Here is a 13,990-nt window from a genome sequence, read left to right as displayed (position 1 = left end):
TGAGCTCCTTCCTTGTAAATGAGAATTCAGAGCAATGGGCCTTTGCATCAGCACAAGTGAATGCTTCCTTTGGTCTGGTGTGGAGCCATATCAGGACTAGGCAAGCTGCTGCCATCACTGAGTTGTCTTAACAGCAGGACATGCATTGAGCTGCCAGCATCCTGTGGCTCTGGGCGCTCAGCTGTGGGAGCAGGTGCATCTGGAGGTTAATTAGCCACTTAGGAGGAAGTGACTGGGGCAAGAGGACAATTCTCAGCAACAGGAACGATTTGCTTGGCAGCTACATTCACACAGCCCGCTTACTGAGAACTCGACTTGCAAAAACCAGATGAAGCCTGTTAGGTAGAAATTAGCATAAGAGAATGTGAGACACCCCCATATTATCTGACTGCTCCTGGGCAAAGCTATATTGAGCCAAGCTGCATTGAAAACTGCTAAGAATTTAGCACTGTTGTAGTGTTCAGATGTTTAAAAAAGATGTTATTTGAACATCTGCATGAAAGTGCTAGGAGAGATTATCCATAATTTTGGCGTGAGTATGCTGATGGCTCCCAGGTCTGTGTTTGTGGTAAAGCATCCCAGAGCTGTCATATGTTCATAGGAAGCTGCCTGTTTACAGAAAGTTGCTGAATCAGACCGTTGGTCTTCCTAGTTACTATATACTGAGGCAAACCATTGGTCCATCTTGCTCAGTGGTGTCATAGTGACTGGTAGAAGCTCTCCAGGATTTCAGAAAGAGGGTTTTCCCAGCAGTTCCTGGAGGTGCCTGGATTTCGTGCATGCAGAACAGGTGGTTCCATGATCCCTCTCAGTGAAGTTTATCTATCCTGAATCAGTGACAAATGGAGGATACTGGTGAGAAGTCAGAGGTGAACATTGGTGTTTTACCCCCAGGCTGTAATTTTGCTAGGGTTATGATTTCCCAATATGAAGAACTGTGAAGTCTTGGAGTCCTTCTCGATTTCACATCACTTTCCATTCAACAGGTGGCTGTCATAGCCAGAGCTGTTTTTTTAACCAACTGAATTCATTGCTTATAGGTGCTTTGTATGAAGTGCTACGATAAACCATGGCTTAGCATGAAGACATGAGTGTGAGGAGATTGTGGCTGCTTTGCTCCTCATTGAGATCCTCTGCTGCTGTGAGCAAAACATTGTTTGGCAGATTGTCCAAACCCAGGTTCATGGTTTGTTTCAGGACATACCACAAGCTGTAACTATGGTTTGTTCATGGGTTTACATTTGCACTGCATCAGATCCTGGAGAGTGGTCTAATTTAGCATGTTAATTTTATTTCTATTTAATAAACACTTTGAAACTGCCAAGCTTGCCTAATACAGTATTTTCAGCACCCATCCATTGTTACTAATGAACTTATAAAACAGAAAATTTTCCGTGGGGAAATAAAGCCCTGGAAAATTTTCTGCCTCACATCACTGGTTTGCAGGTCTTGGAAAGCTGCTCACTCAGTGCCTTTGCCTGACATTTCCAACATGCTTTACCCCTCTTCCTCTTTTGCCCCGATGGCCCATCCCATACTGTGTCATAGGGTCCTCTGACCCTTAGGGGTGGGTTTTTGTAGGGCAAGAGGCTGCAGTAGGGAGGGAGGGGCAATCAACCTTCTGCTTGTGCAAGCTTGTCTTAATAGAAAAAGAAAACTTGAAAAATTGAGGGGATAAGAAAGATGCGTCTTAAGGAACCAGCACTAGATCCTTTAAAATAGTCTGTAAAACAATAAAAAAGATATTAAGGTGCTTTTTGATTTGCTTCTAAAAATGAAGCATATTCTTTTGCCTGCTTGTGGAGTCTAAAACTTGTCCTTTTTAAACCTGTCAGTTAAATCCTTTCCTGAGTCTGCCAGTGGACTTTTTTCTTCTCTGTGTGCTACCATTTTGCAGTTAACAGCATGTGTTGAAATCTTTCAATCCAGGAACTGTGAGGTTCTATGGAAGCCCAGCAGTTAGTCACTGCAAAGTGAATTGAGATTTCACTGCCTCTCAATTGCCCATTCTTCAAAGCAGGGAACTGTCTTACTATGTATCTCTTGCCCAAGAGACTGAATGCATTTTTGGAGTTTACTAAATAACAAATATATCTGTACAATCTAGACAGTTTTAACATCCCCTTTCTGTTGTTTCATTTGTCTGATGAAAGAGTTGAAAAACGTCCTCATCTGAATTTGCCTCGGACACAGGTTTGAGCCTACAGAGGGAAATTGAGTAGATTAAATAAAATTTCAGTTCCCATCAGTAGCTTGGGTCCTGTCTTTACCTATATCACATTAAAGGCTGAGCTATTAGTAATTGCCAATTTTATATTGGCTTCATAATAAACCTACCTTCCCACTAGGCATTTTAGTATGATTGATGCGATGAAGATGGAATTGCTCCATGATATCAGACTTCACTGCTTGTAAGTTGAGGTATATAAGAGAAGAAGCAAAGAGGAAGAAATCCTTTCATTTACTTCAAAGCTTTACAGCTGACAGGGAGCTAGCTGCATGGCATTGCAGTCTGCTACTTATTTGACTGCAAGACTAAATGCCCAGGGAAGCTGCCACCCGAAACCCAGCCATGCTCTTTCATGTAGTATGGATGAGGCTTGCAGCTCTGAAATGCTGCCTGACAGGAAATTAAATTCAAGGCTTTGTTCCAATAAATAAATAAAACATCAAGAAAACATTTAGTTGAGAGAGACCACAACAACCCCATGCTGAATTAACAGAAAGGAAGCTAGCACTGCTTTCTCATTCTGGACTGCTTTATTCCTAGCAATATTGGGGTCATACATGTTAAGGCAGAGGAAATTATCTAAAGATAAATGGTCTGAAATTAAACTCTCCCTCCCCCGCAAGCAAATAGCTTTTCAGTGCCACTCATATTCTACATTGCATGGATGCTATGTTATATAGGTCTTTAAATAGGGGTGCTCATCCAATTTGGGTAAAACTCAGAAACAGGCCCATTTGGGCCTTGAATCTGAAGTCCCACATAGGTTCGCAAAATACATTTGTCCGTAGGTGGCAGCCTCTACCTGCTGCTTGTCATTGCAATTGTCTTGCTAACAGAGCAATACAGACTATCGGAAACCAGCATAATTTATGCAGCTTTAACACAGGTGGCATTAAGTTACCCCATTTTCTTATATGACCCTTTGCAGTGCTGTGATGCTCTGAGAAGTGTATGCACTATTCTAAATGTGTCTACACCATACAGATTCACGTTTATTACTGACCATTCTATTTTCGGTAACTTTTACAATAACTTCCTACATTTAGTTTGATGGGTTTGCTGCTACTGCACACTGAGTTGCTATTTTTCTATTTCCAAGACAATAGGCACAGCTAATTCAAACCCTATGAGGTTATGATAGGTTAGATGTCCCTCCCAATGTGTGCCAAATGGCACTTTTAAAAACATCACCACCCAGAATCTTATTTGCTTATTTGTTAATGTTGTCATTCACCCAGTCTGGAAAGAGCCTTCTGAAAATGTTCAGTCTATTTTCCATTTCATCCTGAATAAAGTGGTTTCATCCTCAGATTGGCTTCCTTATGGCTCATTTGCATGAATAACTTGAACAGCACTCAACCTAATACAGATCCCTCAGAGAAACTGCTGCTTATTTCCCCTCATTATCCATTTTCGTTTTTATCTGCTTTTTCTTCTTTTACCATTTACTGATACACAATAGGATTTGTCCTCTTATTCTGTGACTGCTAAATTTACCTAGGAGCCACTGAAACCTGCATAAAAAACTTGTTTGTAACCCATGTATATAACATGTCTCCTGGGCCACCAATATGTGCATGATTGTGGAAGGGATGTAGCTCAGTGGCAGAGCATCTGATTTGCTTGCAGAAGGTCTCAGTTCCAACCCTCGTGTCGCCAGGTGTGGCTAGGAGAGAAACCTGCCTAAAATCCTGGAGAGCTATTTCCTGTCAGTGTTGCCAATACTGACCTAGATGGACCAATAGAACTAGGCCTATTGGTGCTGATACAGTACGTCAAAAGGCTGGTGAGACAAGATTTCCATTTCCAGAAACCATGATCAGTTGATTTCCTTCATCAGTACTTGCTCTTCTCCAGGCCTATGCAGGTAATTATATGAATATCTGTGGAGTGAAAGTGAGAAGGGGCAAACAGGCTAGCGCTACCCACAATACAAAGCACAAATATCTGAACGGGTATCCTAACTGTGTTTAGCTGAATGTGATTAGAAGTCTTCCTAAGATCAGGAACCTTGTACACTGGGGGAGTTGTCCCATTTTGGGACCTGCAGACCTTCTAACCAAGAGCACCTCTTTTTATCCAGATTTAATGACTCACTCACTGATCCTGTCGCTAACTCCAGACACTGAAAACTTCCATGGCCACCCCCAGAATATACTAGAAAGGAAATATAAAGCTCAGCAGCAGCAGCATACTGATGAAAATCCATTCCCTGTCCCACCAAGATTTCTGCCAACAGTTTCATGTGCAAAAATGGTTCAGATGCATTTATTTCCTTTTCATGTCACCCAAGCCCCTCCTTTTTCACCTGTCTGTGAGAGAAAATGCACTTAAGACCGCATTTTGAGAAATTGAATGGCTTTTATTGAGTGCCATTGTGAATCCATACCTACCTATGCTCCCAAAGAACACCTTTAGTACAGCATTGGACTCTGGACTCAATCCTGGAAAGGGACTCTGAGGGCTCAGTAACAATTGTTGGGGGCAGAGATAACCCATTGCTACTCCAGGTCAAGAGCTCCTTCCTAAATCCATACTCACACAGCTGTGTGAAACAGCTCAGCCCTGACCCAGGATAGGTAATCTTTGTAATCTCTCACTCTCTCTGGGAATTTGAAAATCACAGTGTTGTGCTCTTGCCACTCTCAAATTTCTTCTCATAGCATAGGGATCATTGTTTCTATACAGATATAAATGTGTCACAATATTAAAATATACCCGTGATCCCATATATATGCTACAATGCACCAAATATTCATTAATAGCACTGTGATTTTTAGATATCTTTATTTCATTTATTTCTCACAATAAATGAATGTTTTATTCAATATAGTTTTGGTTTGGATAATACATATGTGTGTTACATGCAGTTCAGGCATATTCCCAGAGCATCACTCAGTTGTGTCCTTCATTTGGTCACATACCATTTTTATGGACTCTAAGGATTCAGGTAGGACAGTGTGGAATCACAACTGCTTCCTTTCATACCAGAAGGGAATATGGAGACTCATACTAACGGTGTGTTTAACAATATTTTATACAGAAGATTCCCAGAAGAATCCTAATTTTGCTTCATCTGGATAGTCTTGACAGGGTTCTGTGAAATGTGAACAAAAGAGATGGCAGAAAGAAGTGAGGCAATATTAATAAAAGCATCAATTTAATAGACTGCGTAACTTTCATATTAAAGCAGTGCATTGTATATAAAACATTTCAGTCTATATTTAAACTAAAACCTGTAATTATTTTTTTTTAAAAAAACACCTTTGAAATTAGTAGGGTCGGCAAAGTCTCAAATTATCAATGACATAACAATGAACTTTTAGGATCAAAATGGGAAATCTACCCACAGTCAACTTGATGTGGAATTATTTGAGGTGTTGAGCATGTTTTTTCAAGCAAGGCAAACTTCTGCTTCAACACATTAGCAACCACAACACACAGCCACGCTGGCACCTTTTGTCTCACCAATATGATTCTATGATTCTAATTGTTCATCTCTATCAATATTCAGATGTTGAAATTCCATGGCATTAACCTTCTAGATACTTTTTATTATTAGACTTATCAGATCATTTCTAGCTATCCATCAATGGTAGTTGGTGGTCACTGGAGCTGGTGGGGTAGAGGGCAAGGCAGATACTCTTAACAGAGATAGACACCAAGGCATGCATAACATGAACAGAGAGAGACACAGACACACACCTAGCACAGAGACACACCTAGCACTGCTACATAGACACAGCTAGGGATACATACATTTCTATGCTGCACGGTAAGACACGGGAGCTCATTTTTTGCAATATGCCACACAAGCCAGGATCTACTTATGGGGGAAGAGGGTGAATCTTGAATCTCCTGCCAATCGTCTATCAGCTGTTTACCCTTCTGTGTTTCTGGCAGGGGGGTTCTGAGAAATGGGTACTATATATAACGGATATCACCAACGTGGTGCCCATGGAGTTCAACTCCCATCAGCCCTAGCCAGCATGGTCAAGAGTCAGGGATAAAGGCACTGCATTGGCTACCCCAATGTAGCGTGTGGCTGGCTAGGCATCTGCTTATAATGAGACATTTCACTGCATCGTAAACTTTGTTTTGAAAATGAACTCACTAGGAAAATCAAAGAGAAGAGCACCATAAAATTTCCTTGCATGGGTAAAAATTCAAATATATATCTGGGTCGCCCTGCTGTTCATTCCATTTGACCTCTTCTTTTTGACATAGTGCTTAGTACTTTTCTAGGATAATCATAATGTGATTCTAGTAGTGTAAAAAACTCTATTTGCTTTCTATAACTACAATTTTAAATGAAATTAATACATTGTGCTCAGTGTAGACTTGTTCTTTATTACTGTGTTATGACTGTAGGTGGAATCAAATCCTACTTGTATAACCTTTCCTATCCCTACCATAAAAACAGTGAAAATTATTTAAGTATTATATTTTAAAATGCAAAGCATCCAAGGCTTCAGCTGTGATCTTTCTCCCCCACCCTGTATGTTTCACAGATGCATCCTGTTTCTTCTTTTCAACTTGGCCATAAAGGATCAAGAAGAATCATGACTGAAAAACTCTGTGGATGGCTACCAGTTTTCCTCTCAGCATTGCTATATCAAGTCTTCAAGTGGTATGTTACATTTTCCCCAAGAACAGCTTGTGGGCTGGCCTTTGGCCTTTGAATATGATAAGAATTATGCTAGCTTCATTTTAATGTCGGGCAGTTTCTGCCACTTCTATGTTGGGGGGAAGCCTTAATGAAATGGTGAGATATGTTTCCTTTCATTCTTGTTTGAAAGGGCAGGTGTGCAGTGTTCATTTAAATACAACACCTTCCCCTTTTATTATCAAAGAAATAAACAACTATCTGACGTTTAGAAGACATCAGAAGGCATACCTGTTTAGGGAAGTTTTTAATGACTGATGTTTTAATGTATTTTTAATCTTTTGTTGGAAGCTGCCCAGAGTGGCTGGGGAAACCCAGTCAGATGGGCAGGGTATAAATAATAAATTGTTGTTGTTGTTATACAGAAATGTGAAGCTAGAGTAAAAATTCGCTATGATATGCACTTGATTACTCATCCTATTTGCATTGCTTCCTTTGATATGAAATGATGGGCTTTCTCATTGAAATAAATAGAATAACATAACTGATTTTGTGAAATTCCATCATAGTGGACAGTGAGAATAAATAGGTAGTTTTGGGTTTAAAATGCATAACATAACGAACAAGAACAAAACAAAACACGACATTTAAAAAGCCATAGATTGCTTAATCAGTCTAAGGCCTGGTTGAAGAGGAATGTTTTTGCCCGGCACTTAAAGATATACAATGAGGACACCAGGTTAACAGGGGTGGAGAAAGGGGGATGCGATGGGGGCGGGTTGCCCTGGTTGTCACCACTGGGGGGGGGTGTGTGACAAAATGCCGGGCGGCACTCACCACGGGGCCTGCTGTGCACCCAAACCATGTGTCTCTCCTGGGAGTGATGTGGTGGCTTGGGTGCCCGCAGACTCTGCACTGCCCCAAACTATCCGTCAACTGCCTCCCCCTCAGCTATTGGGCGGCTGAGTGGGAGGAGGCAAGCAGACTCCTCAGAGGCCCCGTGGAGCATTCTGCCCTGGCTCGCCCCATGGGCAGCTGGCCCCCTGAGCGCAGGGCACGCATGCCGCCCCAGGCGCCCGATTGTCTTGCTCCGCCGCTGCCAAGTAAGCCTCCATAAAGAGAGCATTCCACAAAAGATTGTGTGATCTGAGTAAAAGTTGGATTCAGCAGACTTAATCTGAGCTTTCAAAGGCATATTGACTTGAAAGAGAAAGTGGGAAAGAACTCTACCAGTTTCCTACTCCAGCTGTATGCATTTGTCAAAGGCAGAAAAGTCAACCACACACATTTACCACTTCATGATCCATGAGGCAGTAAATGGAGGGTGGAGACTGGCTCAGAGGCTTTGTGAGCAGCGAGGGAAGAGTTCAGGTGTGTCATTGTACCCATGGCTGCTGGCCAACCCCTGACAAATATGAATTGGTCATCTTTACAACAACTTTATACAGTAGTTCAGTATTACCACTTTTGATTATTGCTACAACGATTTCTACTTTGTTTTTCATTTCAAATAATTTCAGAACCAGTTGTGACTTAAAATACCACACACCAGCATAAAGGCAGAAGCAGATAAATTGCAACCCAGTGCAAGCCTGAGCTAGAGGAGGTAGAATGCTGAGAGATCGTAACTTGCCAAAGGCCACCTGCTGAGTTCAGAGGAGATTTGGACTGGGAGCTTCAGATTGTAGATCTGTCTCTTAACTTCAGCAACTACAGCCACACCTGGGAAAGTACATATGGATGACAGTATAGAACAGGCATGGCCAAACTTGGCCCTCCAGCTGTTTTGGGACTACAATTCCCACCATCCCTGACCACTGGTCCTGTTAGCTAGGGATGGTGGGAGTTGTAGTCCCAAAACAGCTGGAGGGCCAGGTTTGGCCATGCCTGATATAGACCTTTTAAGCTGTTGTATAGCACATTACCTTCTATAGATATAAAATGTGCATATAGCATGGCAACATAATGTGCACATTTTACCACTTCACATTACTTATTAAAACATGAAATTTATTTTTATAAACCACTTAATCAAAATATCTTGTAAGTTATTATTAGTAGTAATGCACCAATAAAAGCAGTAGAATTTGAAAACAATTATGCATAACTAAATTATATGTAATAGCCATTTCCTCTTCCCTGTTGTTCATTGTCTTATAAATATAATAAAAGTATTTTCAATAATTTATTTTTTTAAATGTAGTTTCTAAGCCATAGGGAAATGGCCTTATAGAAACACAGAAGGCAGCTGATCTGATCTCTGTGTTACTTTAAATGAAGCAGAATAGCTTTGTCTCTAAGAGCTCTTGTTGCCCTTCTATTAGAGTGTAGTTATTGATTTCCCTGTAGAACAAGAACACTTTAATCAAGCATTCAAAAATATTTTTGCAGTATTGAATAAATGCTTGCTGTACCAAGGGGATTTCAGGTTTTATTGCCAAGCTGCCCATCATGTGTTGTTTTGTTTGCATATGCCATCTGAGATAAGCTAAATGAGTTTGCTACTTTTGAACTTTTGAGTTCTTGTCAGTAGGAAGAGAGTGAGATTAGTTAATTAAGTCTTGGTTTGGAACTGATAACCACTTTCCATAACAAATTATACTTTCCTGCTCCACTATCTGCTGTGAACATCGTCCTAAACTACAGGGGTACCTTGGCTTTCTAACTTAATCCATTCTGGGAGTCCGTTCGACTCCCAAAACCATTTGAAAACCAAGGCACAGCTTCCGATTGGCTGCAGGAGCTGCGGAAGCTGCATCAGAAATTTGGCTTCCGCAAAACGTTTGTAAACCAGAACACTTACTTCTGGGTTTGCAGCGTTCGGGAGCAGATTTGTTCGGGAGCCAAGCCGTTCGAGTACCAAGGTACTGCTGTACCTCAAACTGAAATCAGGTTGGAATCAAGCTATATTCATAGAACCCTTTATCTCAATCCTAAAAGTAACTTTTAAAGATGGTTTCACTATATGGAAAGCACCCTGGACCACTCTGTGACCTCCTCCCACCACATGGCATCGCATGCAAGCACTGCTCCCCACAAGTTGGGTGGAACCTGGTGCCTGTGTGAAGCAGTGTAACCTCCCCACAACTTTGGCAGGTGCAAAAAGTAATGAAAGTAGGGTCACATGTGACTGTGCACCAGTATCATGAGCACCGTTTATCACAAATGTGAAATAAAAAGGGCACCTGGAGGGTCCCAGAGACTCGTCAAATTGTTTCAAATCTTAAAAAACACAAAAGGCCCACCTTTAATCTTACAAAATAGGATTTGAGTACTACTAGTCTAAGGGACAGGGTGATTGTTACGACCTGTAGATTATTTTACATACTATTACTTATTATAAACTCCATTGAGGAAGTAAATTGCAACTAATGAAAATATTTTTAAATTATGCCTTTTCTTACTTTTCTAAAATATAAAATAGTGGGCAATATTTCTTGTCTCCCACAATTTCCCCTGAATTTCCAATTTTTCCACTGGAAAAAAATAAAGAACCTCCCCTCCCCACCCCCCCACAAAAAAAACCCTAAGGGGGAAAAATCCCTCTCTCTTTCATTCACATATCCAAACACTCAAGTTTTTGAAGGCAAGCTGTATGAGTCGGCGAGAATCATATTCAGAACCAAGGAATTATGAACTACAGTGTCGCTGCTAGTGAAAAGTAATTTTAAATGACTGGTGTGTTGAGAGATACATGGAAACAAATTTACCTTCAATCATATATAATGAAACTGTCTTGCTTATTTCTTCAAAGCTTTGCAACTCTCTCTGACTTTTGGCAAAGCTGGCAGAGTGGGTGGGTGATGAAAGTTGATGTGCAGAAATATCCAGAGGGCCATGGATTCTCCACTCCTGCCTCAACTAATTGATACTCTTCTAAGAATTTATAATTCCTGCTCTTGACAGCATCTTTGTAATCCAGTGTGTCTGCTTAATTTATACAATTTGTTTTAATGTTTACTGGCCAATAAGTCTTAGTTTTAATAAAATCTTTCCCCCCTATTTTTAGACAAATATCTCTTGGTGCCATAGCACATGGATTTCAGGACTACATGTGAAGAGGTAATACCAAACACACACACAATTATTGTGTTTTATTTTGATGATAAATGTGATATGGTTTAACCGAGCTGTTACAAGGAAGGCTAAACTGTATTTTCCAGTAAGTCTCACAGGACAAAGGGAGTTATTCCAACCATTTTAGGGACTCCACTCTGGATTTGAGTAGAATTTACTCCCTATACTTATCTTCTCCCAAAGGAAAGGCAGCAGAGATTTAGGATAAGAGTTTTCCTTCTCCTAGATGGGCTACCTTCCCAGGTTGACAAGCTCCAGCTGCCCCTCCCTTACCTCTCCATCCTGTGCAGAAACCATCTTCTTGGCCATTGGACCCACTATTGTTTTCATCCACTCAGTCTGCCAGAGCCTGTCTTCTCATGCAGGAGAAGACCCTAACTCACCGAGGGTTTGAGACCCATCAGCTACCCTCACCTGGTTTAGCTAGCCAGTGAAAGCCGTACCTGAGGTGTGGCTGCTGATAGCTTCTAAGAGCTGAGTGCTGTGCGGGGGGGGGGGGAACCAAAGGTGCACAAAGCACTCCAGAATGAGCACAACATGTCCCCCACCAGAGGTCCTACCTTCCCCTAACACGCACAGCGGGGGACTTATCTCAAAGGAAATTACACAATAATACAATAAGTACAGTTATTCTTGCATTGAAGGGAATTGGATTAGTTGACCCTTCCATCCTTACAATTCTATGATAGTGCTGCTCAGGGAACAGAAGAAAATGGAGCACAATTCTTGAGTGTATAAAACTGGGGATACATAGCACAGGAGCAGAATAAGTTGTTTTCCTCTTTTGGCAGAAAAGTACTGGGCAGGGGTAATGCAGCTTTCCCCATCATTGCAGTGCTATAATGAGAATAATGTGTGGTTGTTTAAGTTATCCTTTCCATGCAGTTCTTAGAGGAGCAATAAGCCCAAGTAGCAGGTAGGACGGTGTGTGTGAAAACAGAGGTTTCAAATTGATTTGAATTAGCCTGCAACTGCAGAAGATGGGGGGAAGAAGTAAACCTTGATCTGTGAAAATAAAATACAACATCAAAACATTAACATTACTCAGAGTGTATTTCAGGCCAGCATATATTTGTTTGGCTTTATGAAATATGAAATAATTTAACCTTCTTCTGGTGCTAAAGAATTCCCTATTTTTGTGTATCAGTGCCGCACTGGCATAAGAAAGGATGGTATTTAAATGAAGATATCATCTAAAGATGTATTGTACAACTGTAGCTTCTAAAAGGCAAAGACTACCAGGGCCTTATTACATTTTAAAAGTTTTCCATGTAAATTAGGTTATTCTGCTCATGTGCTATCAGTCAGTCCATTGCCGTAAATGGTTTCTTTTTTCATGCTTCACTTCTTTGTTCAAACTGTGAATAAACTCTGCCCATGTGCATTACAATGCCGGCTTCTATTTTAATTTCGTTGTGATGTTTAATTATGTCTACTGTATAGTTACATGCCGCTTAATTCTTGCCCTAAGCTCTCTTTATAAAATTTCTCAAGAGATTTTACAGAGTAATCAGCCAAGTCAGAAGTGTGCAGTCAAGTAAAGCAAAATGACTGTATAAACAATTCAGCATTTCTTTTTAAAAAATAAAAAAAAATAAAAATCTCAGGCAGCCCTCAAATTAATTGGGAGCTATTGGGACACTCCTAGGTATGAATCAATAGGTGTGTTGTTGCTCACTCTCCAACCTTGCTTTGCTGAAAGAAGTTATAACAATAGAATTAAAATGTGGTTATTAGCAAGGTTCTCCCACATTTCCCTTTATTCCCTACTTGCCCACGCCTGGGACTTTAAGCAGTGAAGATGTTCTTATTCCACAAGTCGGGAAGCCAAAATGCAAAGAAACAACTTTTTAAAAGATAACTCATTAAGATTTTGTCTGCTGCCCAGTTGTGCTTGAGCTCCATTGACAGAGCAAAGGGTCTGTTCGAACAATGGAAATTCAACTAGCTGCCCAGAGTGACTGGGGAGACCCAGCCGGATCGGCAGGGTAGTAATAACAAATTACTATTATTAGCAGGGCTGGTACACCCATGAGGCACAATGAAGTGACTGCCTCAGGTGACTTGATTCACAGAGGCAGCACATTCAAATGTATTTTTTCCCCCCTTCTCCTTGTTCCTGGTGTAGATCTTCACTCACCCTGGGGAGGGGGCACCATTTTGTGGTTCACTTCAGGTGGAAATTGGTCAAGGCCGGAAAGGAACCAGGGAAAAGTGACTTGGTTGTGGTAAACCAAGAGTCTTGCCTGACGTTTCTCAGTCATCACATCAGCTGAAAGCCACTTTCAGGGCAAGCAGGGGGAGCAGTGCCAAGAGAGGTGCAATGTTTGTGCCTCCCCCTCAGCCTGCATCCTGGCCAAGCCTATCTTTGCCCCTGGGTTTGGAAAGTATGAATGGATATTAGGGGCAAAGATGTACTGAGAAGGAAAATAACTGAAACCAGAGATCTTTGCAGGGTATCAAATGGATACACTACCACTGTCTAAACTGCATATGAACTGCCACACAAGGAAGAAATGTGCCCATGTAATAATTACCCATTACTCTTCTCAAACAGGAAAAAGATATGAACAGAAGGGACATAATGTCTGGACATTAAAATGTAGTCTTTAGGGACATTAGACATCATCCATTTCAGATTGTCACAGTACACCTCTTGCCATTTTTTTAGTTCAAGCTGACCAGCTGGATTTAGACATCCTTTAGTTAACCAATCTGCAGACACAAGCCATGATCTCAAAAGCACTTGGAATGGATTTGCTTTTGTGCATAGAGGAGCTATTGGATTATAACCATAAAGCAGGATGATTGGAATCCTTCATGGTGTTTCAGTGCTCTACTGTGATCCTAGTTAAGCTCCTGGCTCATGAGTAATCCTAATTAGGATTAATCAGAGGCTGTAAGCTTCACATAGGCTTGCCGGGATGACACCTTCCATTAAGCAATGTGTAAGGTTCAGTCCCATATGCATTGTGACACTAGATACGGAAATAAGTGTCTTGATATTGTGAAGTGGGATTTTTGCTTGCAGCATTTGTTGACATATCCATACTGAGCACAGATATGCAAATATGTGT

At 41.0% G+C, this 13,990-nt stretch overlaps 1 protein-coding gene across 4 annotated transcripts in view; it reads left to right on the top strand.

Annotated features, from left to right (window-relative positions):
• SNTG1 (syntrophin gamma 1) overlaps window positions 1-13,990 on the top strand; it is a 208,540-nt gene that overhangs the window by 96,176 nt on the left and 98,374 nt on the right. For all 4 annotated transcript variants that reach the window (XM_083451163.1, XM_083451162.1, XM_083451164.1 and 1 more), the window contains 2 exons: window positions 6,742-6,860; window positions 10,846-10,898. In XM_083451163.1, coding sequence (XP_083307289.1) covers window positions 10,872-10,898 — 27 coding nt within the window. In that variant the 5' untranslated portion in view covers window positions 6,742-6,860; window positions 10,846-10,871. The remainder of the gene's footprint in view (window positions 1-6,741; window positions 6,861-10,845; window positions 10,899-13,990) is intronic.

The sequence above is a fragment of the Podarcis tiliguerta genome, assembly GCF_965153285.1.
Source record: "Podarcis tiliguerta genome assembly, chromosome: 7".
NCBI classification, from domain to species: domain Eukaryota; kingdom Metazoa; phylum Chordata; class Lepidosauria; order Squamata; family Lacertidae; genus Podarcis; species Podarcis tiliguerta.
This window is presented reverse-complemented; position numbering and strand designations above follow the sequence as displayed.